The following is a 24,629-nucleotide window of genomic DNA, read 5'->3' as shown; positions in this document are numbered from 1 at the left end:
GGAGGATAAGACAATCTTCCTTGTTGAGAACACATGAACCAATTCGGACCGGGGACGTTGACTGTACGAACCACGCCATGAGAGGCTGAGCGGTGAATTTCAGCTTTTCTTGGGAACCCACTTCACTGGGTTTCCGCATAGTACGTACTACGTACGTTGAACACACAGCTTGCGAATATCAATCAGAATCCGGATAAATTTCCCACATACCTTCCACTGAATTTTCTTTCAAAAAAGATATCAGGTCTTTACGGGTCACTCTCCGGTGTTTCAGATGAATTTAGGATTTGAGAGCCAAAGAAATATATATTTACCTCCATATAAATCCTTGGTCCAAAGATTAACGATTGAGGTGAGAGAGAATAGAAATCAGAGAGCATGGGAAGAAAAGCAACAAAAACAACCTTAGAAATTAAGGAGAATGAAAAGTAAATGACAAGAAATAGTGAATAGATTAAACACAGAGGGAGCTGATGAACTTGAAAAGAGAAGGGAGAGCGTACAGAAACTCAGAAAGAAAAGATATATGATGTAAATTCGAAAAACAGATGAGGTCATTATTGGTATTTAAAAATAGTTTCCGCCTCTTGTTAACGCGGTTTTAATTAAGCAGCATAGCATTAGCTTTTATTGGCCCACTGCGGTGCTTCTGAATAAGCCTTGTTTTGACTTTAATCAAACGAGTCTTTTTTTTTTTTTGGTCAAACGAGTCATGGATCTAAAATTTTTAAAATAAGCCGTTTTATCCTTGAAAACGTGATACCAAATGCAGCCTTAGTGGTGAACTTGTATTCACCTTACGAGTGATTAAGAAAGGGTAATGAGTTAATTTGAGTTTGTGATGATTTTGAATAAATTCATTTGAGATTAGGAGAGGACAATATCTTAGGAAGAAAATTAAAAGAAGATACATTGGACTCTTTGAACTCTCTATTATAAGATTACAACCCTAAATCACATCTTAATAATAAAAAACTATATCTATTTTTATCGACTACTTTATATACCTAATTACATTCTTACTAAAAGTGTTTGTTTTCATCGCGTAAGTTAATTTTGTTTTGGTTATCCAAATCACACTATGATTTTGATTTCATTCTCATATTAGAGTACACAATTCTCTATCATTCATAACATAGATTATCTATCGAACCAAAGTAAAAGACAAATAAAAACTATTCTATAGCATCATTAGAAACGTGCAATTGAATTCTTCTTGAATCTCTCTATAGTTTAATTCCCCCCTATATCTCATTATTATCTATTGAACCAAAATAAAAGACAAATAAAAATTATTATATAGTATCAAGAAGGAGACTGAGCGCTTTTTTTTTAAAAAGAAGAAGAATAGTATCAAAGAAAATTTTTCTGTTCTTGCAATTCGCTTAATGATTCAATAATTTTATGTACCATGTGAATAACAAACCAAAATTCACAATAATTATTTGAACTCACAATATCATGCTTATATGATTTTTCAATTCCTCACCATAAGGGCATGACAACTAAAATCACAAAAAAAAAAAAAAAAAAAAAAAAATTATTTTCATATATATTTAAATTTGGACAAATTACAGTTTAATACCTAAACTTTGTAGTTGTACATAATGCATTCTTTTTTTTTTTTAGTGGAATGAATATTTATAATTAGTACGACTATCTTTAGTCACTGTCAGAAAATTTCATATACCAGAGTCTAAGGCCCCGAAGCAACAAAATGCCTTGCCTATTTGGCCTAACGTGGAGAAAATCCCTAGCAAGTATAGTCTATTAAAGAACTGCCCATCACACTTATTCCAAAAGAACATGAAAACATGAAAAACTACTGGCAATGTAATTTTACATCATCGGCTCTGGTATCTGCTAGTCCTTACCAATGCATATATAATCGCCAAAATAACTTGTCATAACGATAGGAAGTCGTTAATAGGTCACATCATTCTCGGAAGGCCCGATCCATAACACAAACTCAGAACAACAGAATTTGCCCCTAAGGCATCATGCCGCCATAACTCTTTGTATGGCTTGCTGCCATTTGTCAAGTAAGCAAACCCGCCACCAGGACCTCCACCACTTCTCGTCATCGTCAATCCAATTCCCAGATCCCAAACCGATCGGAACCAAAGGATTCGATGGAGCCCACTGCCAATAGACTCGATTAAATCCGGCGGAGCAAACACAACTAAGCCAAACTTGAAATTCTTCATGAAATCATTTCGCCATGTCCTGCTTCTGCATGAAATTCTTCACCTCTTCTATAAACATCCCATATTCGGGTTCGCACTGAACCGACATAAACCCATGGATCGCATTCGGATACTCCACAACCTCCACCTTCTTCCCACTCTTCTTCAACCACTCACAGTACCTCCTCCCCCAATCCTTCAACGAATCCAACCCCCCAATAAAACAAAGCGTATCCGGGTACCCACGACCCGAAATGTCCACCGCATTGGGCCCCGAAACATTCACCGCCGGGTGGTCTCTGTCCGACCCGTCCGGTAAAACCGCCCGCCAACACCAGTCCGTAGAGTCCAACCCCAGCGCGCCCCGACCCAATCGGATCTCGGATTCGGTTCTCTCCTCTCCGCCGAAGAACGGCTGAATCGAAACGAGCCCCACCACCCTCACCTTCTTCAACTCCAGCTCTCCGGCTCCCAGCGCCACGTGGTGGGCCAGGTTCCCTCCAGCGCTCTCTCCCGCCACGAAGCACCGGCTGACGTCAGCACAGCTGAACGCGTCGTCCCTGTGGTGATCGTCGAGGTATTTCAAGCAGTCGAGGGCGTCGCGGAGCTGGGAGGGGAACTTGTGCTCCGGCGCCAGGCGGTAGTTGACGGAGACGACGGCGGCGGAGAGTTGGCGGGAGAGGCGGCGGCAGGAGGCGTCGGAGCCGAAGGAGTCGGCGGCGCCGAACACGTAGGCGCCGCCGTGGATGAAGAAGATGACGGGGAGCTTGGCGGAGGTGGTGGTGTAGAGGCGGAACCAGACGTTGCGGGATGGGTCGACGGCGGCGTCGAAGGAGACGACACCGTTTTTGGGTTTGGAAGAAGCGGCGGCTTTAGGGTCGAAGAGGGTCAAGAGGCGGCGGTTGAGGGTCATGTTGGGTCGCATTGCGGCGCGAAAGAGGAAGGATCCGAACTCCATGAGTAGCCGGGTCTTCCATGGAACATTCTGCAATGGATTCTTTCTACTTACGGTGGTAGACATTATCCTTTTTCTCTAGATTTTGTATGATCACCCTGGTAAGAGATGATATGATATGGAAAGATGGGAAATGATATAGGCATACTTAGAGTGTGTTTGGATGAGGGAAAAAATGATGGAATTTAATTGAAAGTGAGCATTTCATAATTCCTAAAAGCCAATTTCCTCGTTTGGCATTATCAGATTGGAAATTTTAAATTTCTCTGTGGAAAAAAAACGAAGGAATTCGTTATTTAAAGGGGTTTTGTCCATTTACACCATTTTTAGAGATTTTTTTCCTACTTACCCCATTAAGTTTTTTTAATTCTCTCTTACCTAAAACACTCTAAGGAGGTCTTCCCTAATACCCCATTAAGATTTTTTTTTTTGTTTTTTAAATTTTTTTAATACCATTTTACCCTTATCCATTTGTTACTTAGAGAGAGAGAGAGAGAAAATGGAAGAAAGAGAAACCATGGGAGACTTCGCTGGAGTCCGGTGACCGGCCGCCGGATTCCGGTCAACGGTAGCAGGATTTCGGTCATCGGCTACCGGCCACTGGAATTTGCTGAAAATCTCACCGGAAAGTTTTTTTGCCCCTAGTAGACATCTATTGCCCCCTAATAGAGGGGCAATAGACCTCTATTGCCCCCCCAATAGACGCTATCAGCCATGTATTGCCCCCCAATAGACGTCTATTGCCCCCCAATAGAACTTTCGGTAACCGGAATGGGAACTAATTTTCCTAAAATTAGACAAATAAAACTTTGATTCAAGAAAAAAACGAAGAGATTATATAAATGTAAAAACGTCTATTGCACTCCAATAGACGCGTATTGCCCTCCAATAGACGTTTAAAACTTTATTTTCTTTCCTCCTGTTCCGTTACTTAAAAAAAAAAAAAAAAAACTGATATGGGCACCCAGAAAATGCTCTGGGCACCCCCACACATCTTCTCCCCCCCCTTCGCCGGTTGCAGACCTGGGACTGGAACCCTAAGTGCTTCGCCGTCTTCAGGCGAGGCTTTGCATCGGATTGCCAGAACCCCTAGCGCCGAGCACGGCCAGCAGTTCAAGTTTTCGAGCCTCGCCGGAATCGAACTGGGCTCGGAGTAGCACCGCCAGCAATTCACGTTCTCGAGCCTCGAAGTTGATTGAATCGAAGAGGCTCTGAGTTGATTGAATCGAACAGGGCTCGGAGTTGATTGAGTTGAACGGGGCGTCCATTCCAGCGAAATTGGACGAATCAGAGTCGTCTTGCTGCTTCGCGGTTTGAGTCGATTCTTCCCGACGAGGGAGTGACGGCGTCAGAGACCGTGGCGATGTGGTCGGTGAATACCGGCGTCATACCAGGTAGAGAGAGAAGGAAGGGAGAGAAGAGAGAGAGAGGAAGTCACCGGCAGAGAGAGAGAGAGAGAGAGAGAGAGAGAAGAGATAGCCGACATAGAGAGTGGGAGAGGAGAGAGAGAGATGGCAGTATGTAATTTTTAAATTTCTGGAGCCCAAAATCGTCATTTAACTGTTAAATTAGGTTAGTGGGAACAAAATTTTCTTGGTGGTGTAAGTGGGGTAATTTTAGCCTATTTTGGTGCTATGGGTCAAGATCTCTTATTTAAATTCCTCACTTCAATTTTCACCAAAATAAGTGTCATTTACGAATTACTTTGCAGTATTCAATTTTTATTTCTAAAATAAGACTTTTTTCTATTTTATCTTTTTATTTGTTTTAAACTTTCTTAATTTATTACACATTTCAAATCCTTTTTTTTTTTTTGAATCCAAGGAGGTCAGATATATTAATGTTCAGCAAGCAGTACCAGAAACGACACACCCATAAGGGCCGACAGAAAGAGCCGTCCTGTAGGACATACAAAGAACCTATACTAACATAGAACCTACGCACTCCCGGGTACACCCACCTTTTAAGGACTAATAAACACCTTTATTCTTACAAAATCTAGTAGCTCAGAAGCAAGGAAATATAAAAGTAACAACCGAGCTAACTAGATTATGCGACCTATGAAAATTTAAACATTGCTAATAGATGAGGGTGCAAATTCCTCATCTACCATAATAAAATTAAAAACAAAAGAGACAAAAGCAACCCAAACCCTAGCAAATATGGAAGCCAAAGCCCAAGAAAGAGACCAGACCCAACCACATTTGCTAAGGACACCCCAAGTAGATGCTTTTTCCATCACCACACCGCCGCCGCCGCCAGCTGCAACGCCGCCGTCCTCTTTGAATCCCTGTAGCGACGCTTCCCAGCCTGCCTCGCGAATCGGGATCCCAAATCTGGCCCAGTACAATCCAACGCAAGGAAACCCTAGTATCCTTTCCCATTCACCAGACGCCGCCGCAAACCCCACCGCCACCGACCGTGTCCTCTCAATCACATGCCCGCTTGCACTAGATGAGGATGCAGCCATGCCGCCGTCGCCATCCACCATTCGCGGGAATACGCCTCCTGCGTTTCCACCACCACTGGTAGCACCCATCTGAAGATTGCCATAGAAGCCAGCACGCCTCCAGGATAGAGATGGATTCAAATCTGGCCAAGGAGAGCGAGTTCCACCACCAACCTTAACACCAAATTCAATCCCGATATCAGTCCCTGTCATCAAAGAGTAATCTGGATCAGCACCGATCCCTTCATCCTCCTTAGAATGCAACTGATCCCAGCCCAACCATAGATCGCCAACACCATGTATGCAGGCACCGACACCGATGCCCACACTCACGGTCTTCATCCAACTAGCAGCCCAGTCACATGCTCCGATCGATTCCATATCAGTCACCAGATTTCCATTGTTATGAGCACAAACAACGACCACAACAAGGAGGATAAGGCCGCAACCTATAGAGAATAGACACCGTCGAGCGAGCCCGGCGACACCCAGATCCAACCAAGACGAAGGTGAAGAGACCCCCTTCTTGGTCGAGAATGCAAGGCCGCCACCAGCCCAACCTAGGCGCCGCCAAGAAACCTCTCTTGCGAGAGTCAGAGAGAAAGACATTTTTAGAGATATATTTCAAATCCTAAATAGATGCAACCAAACAATAGAAATTGCAATTAATGGAATTTTAGATTGATGGAGTTAAAGATTCCATCATTTATAAATTCCTACGGATTTTATAATTTTCTCATCTAAACACACCGTTAGAGTTAAGGATAAACTTTAATGCAGAATGTGTTGGAGATGTTCTATAAGACTTCATGTAAATAAAGGATAAACATATTGCAACAGTGCTAAGAATTCATGATATAGAACTATAGAAGTTTAACTGCGATCAGGTTTAAGTTTGAAACTGAAACATATCGCAATTCATATCCGATTCCTTCGCCTATACCTTCTACATCTCTCGATAAGGATCAAGGATCTAAATGTCAGGATAAAATATCTTGTTAATGTATTTCACCAAAGGTGATAATATTAGGTTATTAGCCAGCATGGAGTATAAAAAATCACGTGATGGAGGATTGGAGGAAAAAAAAAAAAAACAGATAAGACGTGAATGATTCAACAGCAAATCAATGACACAGTAAAAATCATTCACATGGACCACATATCATAAAAAAAAAGAGATCACTTCCATAATTATCTTACAGATGTCCAATTCTAATGCGTCAGCTAAATAAGTAAACTTGCTTTCACATAACAACAATGGCCTATTAGCTCAGCTGGTTAGAGCGTCGTGCTAATAACGCGAAGGTCACAGGTTCGAGACCTGTATGGGCCATTTTTTTATGCCGATGTGAAATTTATCAGAAAATTTTAATTTTAATTTTAAAAATTCTTCGCCATATACTTTTTTTTTTTTTTGGAATAAATATACAGAAGGGAAATTCAACAGAAAATTATAACTTTAATTCTAAAATTCTTTGCTATATACATTTCTTTTGAAAAAACCAAAAACACTAGCACTTCCACGGGAAAATTTAAAATTTTGATTTCATAGGTGGTTGTACCGATCAAATTGTTATATTGCCTTGGAATAAATAAATAAAATCTTATATTGCCCACGCGTAGATAGGAATAGGTTCAAGCCAGAAAAATAACAACTTTCTAATTAATACAAATCTTGCACTCTTATACAGAGCGTGTCTACTGGAGTAAAAATCTTGAAGCTACTAATGAAAGATACCACCAAAAGAAAGAGTAACCTTGTACCCTATTGTACCAGGTTCATGTACGAAAGTCTTCATCGGATCGGAAATATCTTCCTCTCGCAATCACCCCGCAAACAAGAAGCAGCATAGTTGAGAGAAGAAAGTGTATGGAACTATCCCACTCTAGAATGTTTGCTTCACATGGTTTGCAAAGTTAATAAGAAATATAAAATCCGTATGAATTGGCCAAAAGCACACTCAAACCACCACTCCTTCTGTACAAAAGGGAACTCAGAATGCTTCATGAGGTTTAATCCATGAAAGTTTATCAGAAGAGAAGCTAAAACCCGTGGAATACAGTCTATCTGAGAAGAGCAGTTACCTACCCTCAGACTTGACCAGCTGTGAGAATACTCTACTCATGGAAACACCTGAAAGATCATCCACACTTGAGACTTCAAACTGTCCAGGAGAACCAGTTGTGTCAATGTGATTGAAATTGTTGACTTGTGGAGATAGCTCGCCGATCATATTGGTACTGTTGTCTTCAGGATCTTGAATTACTGCCTCTTGAAGTTGAAGGGCATACTCCAGATTCCACAAGACATCTCCCATTGAGGGCCTGTCAACACCATAGTCAGCCAAGCATTTCTCCGCGGTTTCTGCAAATTTTCTGAGAGAATCTGGTCGTATTTTTCCCGCAAGTGTAGGATCTATGATTTGCTCCAACTGCCCTTTCTTCTGCCATTTCATCGCCCACTCAGCCAAGTTCACCATTTCCCTGGGCAGGGATGGATCTATGACAGGTCTTGCACAAAGAACCTCAAACAAAACCACCCCGAATGAATACACATCTGATTTCTCTGTCAGTTGTTGCCTTCTAAAATATTCAGGGTCAAGGTATCCGAAACTCCCTTTCACTGCAGTACTCACATGGGTCTGATCAAGTTCTGGACCAGTCTTGGAAAGCCCAAAATCAGCAACCTTGGCCATGAGGTTCTCATCAAGCAAGATATTCGCAGACTTCACATCGCGATGAATAACTGCTTTTGCATCACCAGTGTGAAGGTAGTGAAGTCCTCTAGCTGATCCAATGCATATTTCAAGCCTTGCCTTCCAGCTTAAGCTGGGTAGACCAGAGCCATAGAGATGACTCTTCAAGGTCCCATTCTCCATATATTCGTATATCAGAATCATCTCACTCTTGTCATCACAATACCCAATCAATGACACAAGATGGCGATGACGGAATTGAGAAAGCATCTCAATTTCGGTCCTGAACTCTGCAAGCCCCTGTTGAGACCGTGGGTTTCCCCTCTTGACAGCTACTTTAGTTCCATCATTAAATTCTCCTTTGTAAACCTTCCCAAAACCACCAATTCCGATAACCCAACTCTCGTCAAAGTTGTTTGTAGCCTCTTGAACTACCCCAAAAGGAAAGCGATACTGGTAGTTTGAAGCAGCACTAGCAGTTGTTCCGTATGAGTACTTGCTTCCCATGGTGTGAGAATTGGTTCCATTCATGGAGAAAGGAGCCCATGTCTTAGAATGACCCTGATTTGCCTTATCCTTCCTTCTTCTGCACAGAAGAAAGAGAATAGCAGCCAACACCACTGCAATAAGCGATCCAACAGTGGCACCCACTATAACTCCGACATTACTTTTTGAACTTGAATTTGAATTAACTGCACCGCTTGCTCCACCAAGGTGGCCATCTGAGTTGTTCATTTTCATAATCTCAAGCCCATTTAGAATGGCATTGGGATAAGCATTATTCACAGAGGAAGGACCAATACTAATACGAATTGTATCGCTGACAACTGATGTTGTAACATAATCCGAGTAATATGGTGTAGCTAACTTGTTAACTGCTATAGTACTCAGATCAAGATCTTGAGCAACAATCCAAGAGTCAAAATACACATTGAAGTAAAGCTGATTTAGACCTTTACTTACTATGTCGCAAAAGTGAAAGCGAACAAGGTATTGAAATCCTGAATCCACTTTGAACTCCCAGGTCACATTGTAATTGGTGTTGGGATCACCAGCTGAGTTCATCTCTGTGAGAGTACCGTAAACCGTTCTGGGAGCACTATCTGCAGTTGCCAAACCATCGGCATATTCAACAGCTGCAACATTTGAGAAATCTTTGGCCAAGTTCTTGCTCACTAGATAATCTTGATCAGGAACCCAAGTTCGCCACAGGGTATCATTCTCGAAAGACACCAATGGTCCACCCATATTCACCCTCCAAGTTGTCTCCAGAGCCTGACTCATCAAACCCTGGAATTTACCAGGAGTGGTAGTGGTGGCATCATCGGTAATGAGTGCGTCGGGGACTGAAACAACTTCAATGGCATTCAAGAATGCAAATGAACCACTAGAAGGGGTGAAAGTGACAACAAGGCTACCCGAAGTCACATTCACCGAAAACTCTTTCATCACAGAAGAGTTCTGAACGCTGAAATCACTAAGCAGGCCATAGTTTTGGGTGGAAACAGAGAATTTGGCCTTGCTCAGATCATAACTACCCGAAACAAATGGATAGAAATAGAGGCGGATCCAGTGCCTACCAGTCAGGCTTATTGAAAAAGTGTATTTTGAAGACCCAGTAAAGATTCTAGCTGTTTGATACAGCGGAGAATCATCAAAGGAAGTGATTGATTTCAATGGACTATTGGCAAGAACATCTTTTGGGGTTGAAAGGAAATTTGAAGCCAACTTATCAGCTAGATAAACACGGTTACCCACTGAAGTATTGGCCAGTGAACCACAATCGATCAAGTAATTGTCTACAGGAGTAAACCCACTACAGCAGCAACCCAAACTCAAGATTGACAAAACCCAGATGCACAGATCAAATTTTCTATGACCCATCATCAAAAAGATGGGAAATTTATTGAGATGGGGTTTGTTTGAGCTTTATAGAGGACTGAAATCTGGGTTTTTTATGCAGAAAAAACAACACAGAGTTTCTACTTATCAATCAGAAACAAAGTTTAAGCAAAAACCCAGGAAGAGAAATGATTGAATAAGTGAAAAGATGTCACACCTTTTGAGATCAAATGAGCTCCAGTAGAGTGAGATATGTGTGAATCCCAGAGCACAAAGCAAAGCAAAGCAAATCTGAGAGACCCTTTTAGAGTCCAAGAGCGGTTTTGTTTCTTTATTGTGGGAATGAGAGGAGAACAGTTAGTTTGGCCTCAAATCTCGCAGAGCACAAGCTAGCTGGTATGAACTAGATGACAACCCCAGATGGATACTGACAGGTTCAAAGCTTTAATTCTTTTTTATTGCATAAAACTAATAAAAACAAAACAAATGGAATGGAATGGGGGTCAAACTTGTTGAGGGAGGTGAGTGAAGAAAGAGAAAAACCGGCCAGGTTTGAGAGAGAGAGGTGAGATCTTGTTGGGACTTGGGAGAGTGAAAGCAGAATTGATGAATTCCTCTCCTTGATGAGTGGTTCAATTAAAAAAGTAACTTACCAGTAATAAATAGGGGAAAGGCAACTCCAAGAAGGAAGAGAGTAAACAGTAAATGAAGAGGGTTCATTTTTCACTGTGACTCATTAGTCATGACCTATGAGTTAGAACTTACAAGTTACATTTTTACATTGGCTTTTGACAAAAAAAAAAAGAAGATATTTACATTGGTCAAAACATAGAAAGATGATGTCTACACACTTAAATTTTTCTGATATTCTTTTTTTTGTTAAATAGAAATGACAATTATTACCTACATCCCTCTCAGCTCATAATGTCGGTGAGATTTGAATTTGTAACTTCCACATTATTAATTATTCTAAATAACCAACACAATGAATTTAATTTTACCTCTCGTCTCATAATGTTAGTGATGTTTGAATTTATAACCTCCACATTATTAGTTATTTTAAATAACCAACACGATGAACTTATTTTTACCAATATGCACGTATGCAGATTTACCATCCTTATAATGAAAATATGAGCAATTGCACACAACTTGTTATTCCATGAAAAAAGTTCTTATGTATTTTAAAATATGTCCTACTTCGGATCTTTTTTATCATTATATATTTTCTCTATTGAGTGTAATTGTCGAAAAATTAGAACTCGATCTGTCATAGAAGTATCATCAATTTAACATTATTGCATAATTTTTTCTATCACGTATAAATCACGTATTGGGCATTACTTTAGTGTTTTTTATTTAATGTTATCAACATTTTGCAAAGGATTGGGAAAGCACATCCAGTACCTAAATTCCAACTATATACGCAAATGCTTAATTATGGGTCGGGGCTGTGACCACTTACCCAATTTTTAGCCAAAAATTGCCCACTTACTCCACCAAAAGTTTTTTAACCCCATTTACCCAATCTAACAGTGTTTGACAGTATTGCCCTCATTTTAATTAACAAATTACACTCATATCTCTCTCTCCTCCCCCTCATCGATTTCTCTCTCTCTCTCTTTCTCTAACCTCGTCTCAGGCTCTCTTTCTCTCTCTCTCTCTTTGAGCCACCACGCCCACCACTCCACTGTCGATGTCGGCCTCCACCGCCGCCGCTCTGTCCCACCGTCAGACCACCAGAGGATGACGCCATCTAACTCCACGATTCCAACCCCTCTGGGCTTCGCCGGTTTTGTTCGTCAGATGTCCGGGAAGCTCCGAAGCTCCACGCCGGAATCGGGTCTGGGCTTCGCTTGCAGGTCTCGGACGACGTCAAAACTGTGGTCTATTGGGGGGTAATAGACAGATTATTGCCCCCCACTAATTTCTTAACTGTGGTTAATTAATCACTGAAATTAGAGTTTTAATAAGTCTTATGTTGTTTTGAGTTTATTAAAGTACAATAATCTGTCAATGATAGTTAAGTGAAGGGTTCTGACTTCGTATGAAGACATTATTTGGGGGCAGTAATGTGTCTACTGCCCCCCACTAAACCATTAAAACTTGCACCAGTTTCAAGGATTCACAGTGTATTGCACTTTATCACAAACAAAACCAAAATGATCATTTTATAATCAACAAGAGATGATTACTGTCTCCTAAGAAAGACATTATTGGGTGGCACTAATGTGTCTACTGCCCCCCAATAGACCATCAAACATTACACCGCTTCCTATGTTTCACAGATTATAGAAGTTATTCACACTCAAAACAACAGATAATGTCTAAAAACACACATTATGAGGGTCAATATTCTGTCTACTGCCCCCCACTAGACTGACACAAACCACACAATTTTTTTCATTTATCGACTACTGCAATTTAACACTACATTTACTTTGGAATAGCAGTTTTCAGTCCGTCAATAAATAAAGCAGTCATCATTGGCCCCCAATACAAAGTCTACTGGGGGGCACTAATGTTACAACTTTTATGGTTATGACTGCACAATAGCAGATAGCAGTTTTCAGTCCGTCGTCGATTCCTTCAGAAGGTCAAACCCGGCCTCGCCGAGCTTCAAAGTGACGAGGACCGTCGGCTTGGCGTCGAGCCTGGCAGCAGAGAGCACGACGACGAGTTTCGGCGCGGCGATGGCGAGAGCAGGCGTCGTGGGCGACCTGCTGGAGGGATGGAGGGAGGGAGAGAGAAATCTGACGTCGTCTGGAGAGAGAGAGAGAGAGAGAGAGAGAGAGAGAGAGAGAGAGAAATCGGTGAGGGGGGAGGAGAGAGAAATCGGTGAGGGGGGAGAGGGCAAAAAAGTCCCAAAAATAAATAAAAAGAAGAAAAAAAGAATTAATTGGGTAAAGGGGAAATAATCCCTTAGAGTGTTTTGGGTAAACGGGGTTAAAAAACAGTTAGTGGAGCAAGTGGGCAAATTTTAAGCTAAAATTGGGTAAATGAGCATTTTCCCTTATGGGTCACCTATATGAATTAATATGTAATAACTGCTCAATTTCTTAAAATAGTTGCACCACCAAAGTAAATGTAACAAGAAAATGGAAGCTAACATCATTCATTTTGTTTTTTAATCGTTTATGAGGAAAGCGAGCTTTAAACACTTTCTTTTGGTTAATGCTATTCACACCAAGTTTAGAGAAAATGACACTTAACCAACCAGTGGGACATTTACGGTTTTACTAGATTCATAAAAAAACGAAAGGGTGTGAAAATCCATCCATTTGCTATCTATCTATTTTCCAAAACAAAGGAAGTAATAATACAATAATTAATGCAAAGTGGGTGTTCTAGATCATTAACCAAAAACAAATAGGACATAAAAAAAATTAGCAAAAAAAATAAAACAAATCAAATAAACTCAACCCCCTATTTTAATGTTTGACAACTCTTGTTTGCTGTCAGTTTCACCACGTCTTAGTGTCTTAATCGCATTGACCCAAACGAAATTAGAGGAATAATTCAGTAGGCCTAGTTTAGTAGCGGTGGTGCCTCCTCTTTTTGGTTGGCAAATGGAAACCTACTGGCTACTGCTTACTATAATACATGAGGAAACCCAGAAGGCTCTGCGAAGAAGAAGACAGCTACTACTACCAGCTTAAAATATTCAGCCGTGTGCAAAACGGCAAGAAGAGACGCACAAGCACACGAAACTTGAAAACATAACGTGGGAGGAGTCTTGGGGCCGCGGCAACTGGCATTATTGGAGAAGATGAAACTAGCCTCCGACGGCCGTGCTGGTCTCGTCCGATATCTCTTAGCTCTAAACAGAACCTAGTGATGTAGGATGAGGTACCTCGAGACATTTCAGACGAGCATAATTTTGAGAACAAATGTTCTTTCAGAGCTTTAATTATAAAACAAAATTAGGTGAATTTTTTTTTAGTTATCTCACATACATTCTTTCCTTATGTAGTTATGTGACAGTTAATTTTACAAAATTCTCTGATAGACTAGATTTTGTACTGCATCAGTTGTCACATAAGTTAGGATGTTGGTATTACCCAAAAATATGGTTCATCTAACATTATTTTATATTATACTAGTAATAAGTTCATCGATAGTACCAAGTAGTCTGGCCTGCATACTTTGAAATTTCATTTTCATCGGTGAATATATATATATACACACACACACACACATACTAGTCTTTCTCCACATACGCTCTGCATGTGCAAGTTATTATTATTTTTTTTCAGAAAATAAAAAAGAAAAGACCGGAGTTAGTTATTGTAGAAAAAAGATAATGGAGAGAGAAAAGTAGGTTGTGGATACTTTTTTTATTTATTTTTTTAATAAAAATACATTTTGTAAATGTCTTAATTATCCTTCTGATTTAATTAATTCTCAAAGTTTATTAATCTTTTAGGGTCATTTATGTCAAAATTCTAGATTTTGGCTAACAAACTCTATTATCTTAATAATAGTATAGATGAAACTGAATTTTCGAATAATAAAAAGAATCAACCTATTTTTTCTTTTATTATTAGTACATGTCATAAAGTTGTTGTGGATTCTATTATTGACATTTGTGGCTTCTTTGGAGTGGGTTAGGGTTAATCTCTTTCTTCCTATTTTTTCCTTGGGCCTTTGATAAAAAGAGAGAAAGAAAAAAGCACTCTGAAATTTTGATGCAGAGGGCGTGGAAAGCTTGACAAAATGACAATGTCCAAGAGAAGCCCAAACCTAACTGGGCCACGTGAAAAGATAACCATCGAACAACCAAAAACCAAAACTCCAATTAGCCGCAGCATTACATTTTGTGGAGACCATCTCTTGGAAGTTGGCTGAGATTTAGAGATGCTAAAGATGATGATGATGATTGGGACAAGTTATTGCAGCAGCACACAACGAACAAGAGGTATGCCTTGATCTTCTTCACTCTACTACTACTACTCTTGATGTTTACTTGGCCTTGCTCCACTCCCAACCCTCAATTCCACTCAAATCTAGAAACACCCATCTTGAGAGGCCCAAAGTAGTGAGTAATGTTGAGGATGCCTTGAAGGTGTTCCATGAAATGCTTCAAAGGCGTCCACTTCCTTTCATTGTCCGTTTCACTCAAATATTGGGTCAACTTGTGAAAATGAAGCATTATTCGGATGTCATTGCTTTGTATGATCAAATGTGAGTCTTTTGAATTGCCCCTACTCATTATACTCTAACTATCATCATCAACTGCTATTCTCATTTGAACCATATGGGATTCAGTTTCTTTGTCTTGGCACAATTCTTCAAGTTTGGTCTTGAACCAAATGTCACCACCTTCACCACTTTGATCAATGGCTTCCTTCTCTGCCATAGAGTTGCCGAGGCTACACAAATTTTTAGAAAAATGGTGGACGGAGGTAATTGTAAGCCTGATGTGGTTACTTTCGGCACATTGATAAAGGCCTTGTGCATCAAGGGCAACAATACTGCAGCTATTCAATTGCTCAGGAAGATGGAACAATCTCCAGATTGTAAACCCAACTTAGTTGTCTATAGCACCATCATTGACAGTCTTTGTAAAGGACACGCTAATCGCTGATGCATTCAACCTCTTGTTAGAAATGATCAGTAAGGGTATTGCCCCAACTGTCATTACCTATAACACTCTCATCCATGGAGTTTGTAGATTAGGCCAGTGGAAGGAAGCTACGTACGAGGTTGTTGAATGAAATGGTCAGTAAAATGATCTTTCCAGATGTGCACACCTTCACTGTCTTGGTAGATACACTCTGTAAGGAGGGGATGGCAGTGGAAGCAAAAGGCGTGATTGAAATGATGGTTCAAAGAGATATTGAATCTGATAAGGTTACATACAACTAGGGCTGGCCATTATAACCCGAAAACCCGCACCGGACCGATTCGGACCGCAGGGTTCGGGCCGGGCTTTTAAAGAAAAAAAAACAGAAAAATGAGAGGCCCGGACCGTTTATGAAAAAAACGGGCCAGTCCCGGGCCCGGGATTCCACCAATCAGAAAACCTGGAAATATAAATATAGTCCACATGTCATTCAGTTATTGGCTGTCTGAACACAAAGTTGTACACCTTACCACATGTAATCCTCACCCCAATATAAATATAGAAAATTACATAGCAGCACCAGACCAAAGATATAAACACAGAAAACCCACATTCAAATAGTTTTATACAAATAAGGACATAAGCTCAAGCCCAAAACCAAATAAAGCAGGCCTGACTTCGAATTTTAATAGAAAAGGACTAAAATGCTCAGTTTTTATTACAATTTACGCTCATGTCACTGGCATAATCCGCAATGACCAAAACCTGAAATCCCAAAACGCAAAACGCAAAACGCCCAAACCCAAATCAAAAACCCTAAAACCTCCAGCGACGGATCCAAAACGCACTGCAAAATCTCCGAAGCAGTAGCACTCAGCTTGAATCTGGCTCCAATGGAGGTCGGTAAGGTAAGCCCTTACTCCAATTTTGCTGCCTTCGTTTATGTTTCTTCGAATTAGGATATGAAAAGATGAGGTAGGAGTAGCAGTAGAATCGATTGAAACCTCCAAAGCTGAGCAAATCGAAAGTAGCAGTAGAATCGATTGAAACCTCCAATTCGATTTACTCGCAGAGGATTCCGGTTTACTTGTTTGATCGCACCGCTGGTTCGGCTTGTTTGGTTCATAAAATTTAATAATTCAAATTTTTTGAGCTGAAAAATTTGGAATTTGGAATAGGAAATTAGATTGTTTAAGAACTGTTTGAAGAGTAGAAATCTTGATATTGACATTTGTGTTTGGCTTGGATTTTGTTGAATTGTACAGAGAGAATTCTATTGCTGCTCTTGAGCAGATGATTTGTAACATATAGCATTATGAATTTGTAATGATGTTGATTTAAGAGTAATTAAGAGAGAGATATGTGAGAGTAAGAGTGAAGGAGAGAGATGACCTACTATGTCTCTGTTTTGTTTGATTGAGCTTCTTGTTTGCTTGCTACTGTGTCTCTGGTTTGTTTGATTGAGCTTCTTGTTTGCTTGCTACTGTGTCTCTGTTTTCATTTATTTATGTATTTGTTGTGCATTTTGTTTATGAATGGAACTGGTGCATTTGCATTGCTATATTGTGAATTTTTGTCAGTAATGTTTCGAGTGGTTGTTACAATCAAAACTAGGCACTTTGATTGCTTGATGATTCAACATTTGAATCGATTATGATAGCTCGTCAATTATATGAAAATTGGCTGGATGTGCCTTGGATCAGTAATCATGGCATCACTACACCAATTTTTCAATCAGACAACACATATCAGACGACAGCAAACATTTTAACTGTCGTCTGAAATAATTAGACGACAGCAAGAATATTTCTGTCGTCTGAATTTTGGAATCAGACAACAGTTGTTACATTGCTGTTGTGCAATTGTAATTCAGACAATGGTTATTTTTTTGATGTTGTCTGAATCAATCAATTCAGACAACAGTTATTACATTGGTATTGTCCAAGATTGATTAACACAATGGTTGAGAAAAGATGTTGTATGATTGTTTTAATCACACAACAGTTGTTACTTCTCTGTTGTGCAATTACTATTAACACAATGGCTGAAATAGATGTCGTCTAATTGTTAATTCAGACAATGGCTGAAATAGATGTCGTCTGATTATTAATTCACACAACAGTTTTTAGTTGTCTGTTGTGCCATTCTCCATCAGACAATGTACTTAAATTGATGTTGTCTGAGTTTTAGGATTCAATATATATATATGCTAGCGCCCTTCTTAAAAAACGCGGAAAACTCTAAGTTGAAAATTTTCACATACGCGGGCACTTAAGTCAGATTTCCCACTTTTATCTCGTTCACTTTATCTTCAACAATAGCTCTTCCCCGAAACCCTATACCTTTCCTCCTTCCTCTCCCGCTCTCTTTCCACGGTCACCATCGCTTCCTTCTCTTCCGAGCAGAAAGTCGGCCACCTAGGCGGCCTAGGCGGTGCTGGGCGGGTCGGCGTCTCAGTCTTTTTTTTAATTTTTTTTTTAACTCTTGTCTCTTGAAACTTAAAACCCAATCTACCCAAATCGAAGATGAGTTCTTTTGGTTTTGTGGGTTAAACCAAATCGAAGATGGGTTCTGGGTTAAACCAAAACATGAAGGCCGGCTCTCTCTCTCTCTCTGCGGACTCCGGCACAGCCGCACGACCTCTCTCCTTGACTTACTCTCTCTGTCTCTCATGAATTTTTGGGTTGAATTGAATTTCTGGGTTTAATGTTTTCAATCGATCTTTTCTGGGTTTACAATCGATCTGTGTCTCACTCTTTCATTAATTTATGGGTTTTCAGTTGAAGTATCGGGCTCGTGGTCAACTGATCTTGCTCTTGGAGACTTGGTTCGATTCAGAAATTTTCAAGCTTGGGTAAGTTGCTGCTTTCCTCTTGATTAAATGAATGAATGTTCTAATTGCTCTTGCTGCCTTGCTGTTGGTTCGATTTCATTATGTCAGTTCCAATGGGTTTGGATGCTGAGTCCTAGTTATTTCGCTTATCAAGTTGTGCTTGGATCTTTGCAGATACAAGAGTATGTTGAAGCTGCAAGCTTCTGTCAATTCTGGAGGTAAGGAACAGAAAATTAATGTTGAGATTTATGAATAATTTTCAGATGGGTTTGTTTTGATTGTTGTTGTGTTCTTGATTTTATTTGGTCATTTTTGTTTCCTGGTGGGTTTTTGGGAGAGAAGGGGCTTTTGGATGGCCAAGTTTTGCAGCTTTAACAGCTTTAAGATGAGAGCAACCCAGATTTTGTTGTGGAAGTGGTGTCTTTGTTCTTTGATGATTCTGAGAAGCTTCTCAATTATATCACCAGAGCTCTGTGAGGCCCCAAGATTTTTCTTTTTCAATCTGTCTTTATATCTTTTGGATTGGGTTGCTTTGTTTTGTGCTGATGCTTTGCTTTTGGATACTTCGATTTTGTTGTTCATGAGGTTTTCCCTTTTTTGTTTTCATTGCACAAAGTGCAACCAAGTGTAGACTTCAGAAAAATTGGTGCCCATGTTCACCAGTTCAAAGGTAGCAGCTCCAGGTACACATATAATTCCCTTTTTTTTTTTTTTTTTTTTCTTGTAAATAGAAAATTACAGAAAGTAATGTCAATTACTCAGTCTCTCTCTCTCTCTCTCTCTCTCTCTCTCTCTAAATGTAGATATACATAGAATGTGTACTTATGGTTTTATGATTCTCAAATGGATTGATTTGGTTTTTTTTTTTTATATATGGTTTTATCTTCTCATTTATTTTCACTTTCTTTTCAATCTTCTGAAGTTATAACTTTAGTATTCGCTAGTGTTCTGTTTTTCACTTACTCTACTTAGTAGCAGCTGCCATAAGGTTGTTTGTAGCAAGACAATCCTCACCATCTTCACCATTTCTAACTACATTTCCTTTTGTGAATCTTGAAGGCAGTGAGAGATAAAGAAGGGATTCCTGCGTTGGAAGATGTGCACTAGGGTACTTAGAGATATTACTGCTGTCCACCTCAGAAGATATTGTGTTAATACCTAGACCTTTTCAAGTCCCTTGTATATGATACTTTGTCTTTTCAGGTCAAACTGGATGAACGAGTAAACCCCAAGAAAGAAGTTGCTGATTACAGAACTGTTATTACAGGAATGTATGCTGCAGATTTGGCTGGTGTTACATGTACTTTAGCTGATATACAGGTATAATGGTTGTTTATTGGTTTCAAGGGTTAAATCCATTAACATTTTTTCACCTCAATTCTTGGTGTGTATTGTAGAAATCCTTCAAGAAGTTGTTGTCAGATGGAACTATTTTAGTTGGACACAGTTTGAATAATGACCTGCAGGGTAAGTTGATTGTTGTTTCTGTAAGTTGGTTTTGAGTTGCAATCAATCCATAATTTTTTTTTTGCCTTCTGGATTTTCAGTCTACTTATACATTTATGTGTTCTTTTTTCAGATCTGTTTCATTTGTTTGTTTTTTTCATTATGACGTTTTTCTTGTTTTCAGCATTGAAGATAGACCATATATTAATGGTGATTGATACCGCATATGTATTTAGATATTTGGATGGGCCTATTTCTAGAAACCTTCCTTGAATAATCTGTGCAAGGCAAGTTTATCGAAACCTGTTAATTCACTTTTACATTTCCTATTTGCACCATGGAATCCATTAATTAGTCCATTACAATGATTTGACTAGAACCTGTCACATGCATGGTTTATTGTCGCATATATCTCTTTTTCTTGCGTCAGACTGTGTTAGGCTATGAAGTTAGAAAGAAAGGTTCTCCACACAATTGTCTAGATGATGCCTGTGCTGCAATGAAACTTGCACGTTCTTGCTAAGGTAGAGCGTGAAGTTGGTGACTAGAGATTGCAATCTACTTTTTATAAGAGCTTTAGTATTTGATCATGATGCTCTCAATACCTTGACAATTTATTAATTGCATCTACTTTTCTTTCCTTGCAGTGATTTTGCTTACAACTATCTTAGTGGTACAACACCAAAGGAATAGGCTTCAAGCTTGCAGTGATTTTGCTTACAACTATATCTTGAGAGATCGAGCAAATTGTATTCTTTTTTATTATCATGTAAAGCTCATGAAACTTGAAAGCTTGTTAAGCTAATGAAAAAGATATAGGCACTTGGGCAAGGTTAATTCCTGTGTAAATGTTGGGACGAATACTGGAATGAAATGGTTTTTGGAATCAAGGATATGTTGTTCAATTGTGTATATCTTCTTTTCTATCTCAGACAATTCAATACCAATCGCAAACCATTGTCTAACAAACGAACATAAAGAAAAAAGAAAGAAAAAACTGTTGTCTGAAGCAATGACACACAATAGCTTTAATAGTTTTCCTGTTGTCTTGTTCAAAGTCAGACAATAGTATTCAATTACATTGCTGATCTACAAGCTTCATTCAGACAACAGTTTTTGTACAAATCAATGTTCTCTAAATATTCATTACACGTCAACATTCTTCCAGGGTCTGCCAACTGAAATTACTTTGCACAAGAGTTCTGGTACAAATTGCTGTTGTTCTTTGTGGTGTTCAGACAACAGATAATATAGTAGTCGCTGTTGTAGTAAACTTTATCAGACGACAGTTTTTAGCATTATTGCTGTTGTTCTTCGTGGTATTCAGACAACAGACAATATAGTAGTCGCTGTTGTAGTAAACTTTATCAGACGACAGTTTTTTGGTATTGTCTGATTATGTATCAGACGGCATTGAGATAGACAACAACAAACTCTATAATCAGACGACAGTGAAAAACTGTCGTCTGATTGAAAAATTGGTGTAGTGCATCCCCATTTACTTCGTGTGATAACTGTTCAAGAAAACCTATTGTTATTTTGTCATTGAATATTGTCCATATTTCAAAGGATTAGATGATTTCTATTATTTTTTGTTCCTTAACAGTGAATAAATTAGAAAGTATTATGTTTGAATGCTACTATATAGTTTATAGTTTATGTCAATGATATGTTTTCCAGCTGCTGGATCTGCTACTGTCAATGATATGATCTGCTATTATTTAAATCGAATTGATCTGCTACTTTTTAGTTTATGGTTTATGTTAATGATATGATATTCATTGTTTATGGATGTGCTACTGTCAAGCTTATATAGAGAGGTTGTGGGATGAAAAAGAAGAAGTGTCAAACAAATACAAAAAGTTGAAGACAAAGATGAAGAAGAAGCAAGAAGAGATTAGAAAATGGAGAAACAAATGCAGACAACTAATGATGATAGTGCAAAGGGTAGAAAAGATGAAGAGGCTGATGAAGATGCTCCTGCTGCTGCTGTTCCTGCTCGTGCTACTGCTCCTACAAATGAACCGAGGACACGATCAGCAATAAAGAGAATCAAAGAAAGAACCGATCGAAAAGAGAAGCAACTAGAAGGTTTTGAGGTGCAGAAACCATCGAAGAAACAGAGGAAGACGAGCAATTAAAGGACTTCACAAACATATTAGTAGTCTATTTTGGTGCACCAATCGTATGGGATTCGGTGTTAAGCAAGATGGGAAGGGGATCAAAATCTTGAATTGCAAAGTTGCTTAAAAGGTTGAAATTGATTCAAGTTTTCTAAGCCAAACCAAAATTTGACGTTAAGTTGGTGTGATATTTTGTTGGGGAACCAAAATGTTGGAAGGCATTTGATTGTGGATTTCGGGTTTGGTGTCCTTTACTCTCTGCTTCATTTGTGGTGACCAAGCATAAAATGAAAAAATTGAATATACACGAAGGCAGAAGATTGAATATAAAACAAGGCAGCGGGCCGCTGTACCGCCAATAGGCCTTGCTACTACAATAAAACATTTTGCTACTACACAAACTAAAAAAAGACAGAAGAGTGAACATAAACAAATCTGCTACTTCATTACTGGAAACCAAAAATATCAATCACTGAAATTAAACTTTTTCCTGTAAATTTTGAAAATCTTTAATTTGCTACAACGAAACAATGTCATCTGCTACTATTGAATATGCTACTGCTTAAAAACGATCATCCATGACCATTTATCCCTACAATACTCAGTTCCTCATGACATAGAAACTTCTCAAGAGCTCAAAAAATTAATCTGAGGCACTACTACTATATAAAATTGCAGTGCGAATATATATGAATCAAAAAATTTCATGTGCTACTATTGAATCATGCCATCTGCTACTGTTGAATCAATCTGAATCAATCTGCTACTGCTGAATCATGTCATGTGCTATTATTACTATTAAATATGCTATTGCTACTGCTACTGTCTCAGATAGCCACATTGCATGACCTGCGGTTGTGGTGGCCAAGTTGATCACACCGTGTGCATCTCACTGGTCTGGACTCTTCCCCAAACGACTTGATCCTTCTTGTCCGTGGTCTTCCGGGAGGTTTTCGAGTCTTGGGAGGCTGCAAAGCTGAATCACCAAAACTACTAGGATCGGGCTTATCAAGATCCGGGACTGAAAAAATAGGAAGATCATGAGCACTTCTATAGAATGAGGTCTTCCAGTAATCTTCAATGTAACGGTAAGGGATACGGTTCGCCTTCTGCATTACTTGAACTGCGTGAGAACATGGGAAGCACCTAAACTGCCACAAAGCACAAGAACACTCCCTCTCAACCAAGTTCACCATAACGGTGCTATCCTCTGTACAAACTTCAAAAATATCATTAGTAGACTGGCTAACTCTCCAATTTCTCCCTGTTTCTATCCTTTTCAACAACTTTTTCTCAAGCTTAGGACATAGCACACTCCTCCAAGTAGAAGATTGAACCTTCCTTTCACAAAACATCTCCATAACTCTCACACGAATGCCTTCAAGCAACTGAGTCAGCGGCATGCATCTCTCATCTTTGACCATGTTGTTGAAGCTCTCTGCCAAAGAATTACTCATTTCGCCATATCTTTTGGCAGGGAAGCAAGCAATAGCATAGTTTTCGGGTGGCAAGTTAGCAAGAAATGATTGACTCTGCCCACGACTTTGCTTCCTAAAACACATTTAGAAAACTATTATTAATGTTATATACTGCTACTGCACAACCTAAAAGCAAAACAATTAAAACAGCTACTATGATAATATTAAAACTAAACATCACATCAAACTTTGCTACTGCTCTACAAGATATCAAACCTCACATACACAATAATCAACCACCTGCTATTGCTATTACGCAAATTCAAACACCTGCTACTGCTCTACTACAATCATACCACAATTATAAACCATCAGACACTAAAATCACAATACTCCAATTATAAACCAACTCAGACCTCAAACTTCAGGATTGAATATATATTTCTGTACCAATTATGCAAAAACACATAAGGTAAAAAACCAACACACAAATTCAAAATTGAAAAGTAAAAAGAAAAAAGAAGAATCAAATTCAACCTAAAACAATCATTCCATATTCATTAATTTTCTAAAATGGTCGAGTTAATGTAATTAGCCCATGTAAAATGTACTTGATGTAGATTGATTGCTTTAAGATATTTTTTTTCCGCCCCTACATTTTTCTCCACATAGGTGCCTGATTCTATGAAGTGGTCAAGGACCACATAATAGTTATGTGTAACGGTTGAGTTTGCTTAATATATATGTCACGCCCCTGATTTTTAACACAATTAAAAATCGATATATAACCCTATAATTATATATGCGTGAACGTTCAGCCATCAATACCAAATACCTGGAAAACTTTTTCCCTTTATACAATATACATGTTGATGCCCTGAACCCACTATGTCAATATTGACCCGCCCACAGAGTCATATATTACATAAGCTTACGAATTAAATTGTCAACAACAAGATAAAACGTAAAAGCTCATCAGAGTTTACTACAAAGCGGAAGTCATAGCAATGGCAAAGCCAATCAAATTTGCTTCCTACCAGTTCTGCTGCCAACAAGATACCTCAGCTTCAGCCACGATTTCCTGACCTGCAAGGTTAACCCCTATACCATTTGAA

The 24,629-nt window shown here is 39.2% G+C and overlaps 4 protein-coding genes, 1 long non-coding RNA gene and 1 other non-coding gene across 6 annotated transcripts; 3 read left to right on the top strand and 3 right to left on the bottom strand.

Moving 5' to 3' along the window:
• Positions 1-1,899: 1,899 nt before the first annotated feature.
• LOC133734040 (probable carboxylesterase 18) lies at positions 1,900-3,335 on the bottom strand. Its single transcript, XM_062161700.1, has one exon. It carries the CDS (start codon positions 3,205-3,207, stop codon positions 2,212-2,214), a length of 996 nt encoding a protein of 331 aa, XP_062017684.1. The 5' UTR covers positions 3,208-3,335; the 3' UTR covers positions 1,900-2,211.
• A 3,514-nt stretch (positions 3,336-6,849) lies between these two features.
• Positions 6,850-6,923, top strand: TRNAI-AAU (transfer RNA isoleucine (anticodon AAU)). The gene has a single exon. It is a non-coding gene; the product is annotated as a tRNA-Ile (tRNA).
• Positions 6,924-7,173: 250 nt separating this feature from the next.
• Positions 7,174-10,772, bottom strand: LOC133729064 (receptor-like protein kinase HERK 1). The gene has a single exon (XM_062156540.1). It carries the CDS (start codon positions 10,171-10,173, stop codon positions 7,672-7,674), a length of 2,502 nt encoding a protein of 833 aa, XP_062012524.1. The 5' UTR covers positions 10,174-10,772; the 3' UTR covers positions 7,174-7,671.
• Positions 10,773-13,731: 2,959 nt separating this feature from the next.
• Positions 13,732-15,996, top strand: LOC133730451 (putative pentatricopeptide repeat-containing protein At1g12700, mitochondrial). The gene is made up of 4 exons (XM_062158036.1): positions 13,732-13,810; positions 15,027-15,312; positions 15,397-15,692; positions 15,872-15,996. Exons 1-4 carry the CDS (start codon positions 13,732-13,734, stop codon positions 15,994-15,996), a joined length of 786 nt encoding a protein of 261 aa, XP_062014020.1.
• A 2,335-nt stretch (positions 15,997-18,331) lies between these two features.
• On the top strand, positions 18,332-19,212 carry LOC133731563 (uncharacterized). The gene is made up of 4 exons (XR_009856716.1): positions 18,332-18,548; positions 18,702-18,745; positions 18,870-19,000; positions 19,144-19,212. It is a non-coding gene; the product is annotated as an uncharacterized LOC133731563 (long non-coding RNA).
• Positions 19,213-22,923: 3,711 nt separating this feature from the next.
• On the bottom strand, positions 22,924-23,658 carry LOC133730450 (uncharacterized). The gene has a single exon (XM_062158035.1). It carries the CDS (start codon positions 23,656-23,658, stop codon positions 22,924-22,926), a length of 735 nt encoding a protein of 244 aa, XP_062014019.1.
• Between the last annotated feature and the right edge of the window lie 971 nt (positions 23,659-24,629).

The sequence above is a fragment of the Rosa rugosa genome, chromosome 2, assembly GCF_958449725.1.
Source record: "Rosa rugosa chromosome 2, drRosRugo1.1, whole genome shotgun sequence".
Classification (NCBI taxonomy): domain Eukaryota; kingdom Viridiplantae; phylum Streptophyta; class Magnoliopsida; order Rosales; family Rosaceae; genus Rosa; species Rosa rugosa.
This window is presented reverse-complemented; position numbering and strand designations above follow the sequence as displayed.

Coding starts and splice junctions, on each gene's coding strand:
- LOC133730450 (XM_062158035.1), bottom strand. CDS start 23,658: ATGTGTTTTAGGAAGCAAAGTCGTGGGCAGAGTCAATCATTTCTTGCT.
- LOC133729064 (XM_062156540.1), bottom strand. CDS start 10,173: ATGATGGGTCATAGAAAATTTGATCTGTGCATCTGGGTTTTGTCAATC.
- LOC133730451 (XM_062158036.1), top strand. CDS start 13,732: ATGAGGAAACCCAGAAGGCTCTGCGAAGAAGAAGACAGCTACTACTAC. Junction 15,313..15,396: donor ATTGCTTTGTATGATCAAAT/GTGAGTCTTTTG, acceptor TATGGGATTCAG/TTTCTTTGTCTTGGCACAAT. Junction 15,693..15,871: donor CACCATCATTGACAGTCTTT/GTAAAGGACACG, acceptor TGATCTTTCCAG/ATGTGCACACCTTCACTGTC.
- LOC133734040 (XM_062161700.1), bottom strand. CDS start 3,207: ATGTCTACCACCGTAAGTAGAAAGAATCCATTGCAGAATGTTCCATGG.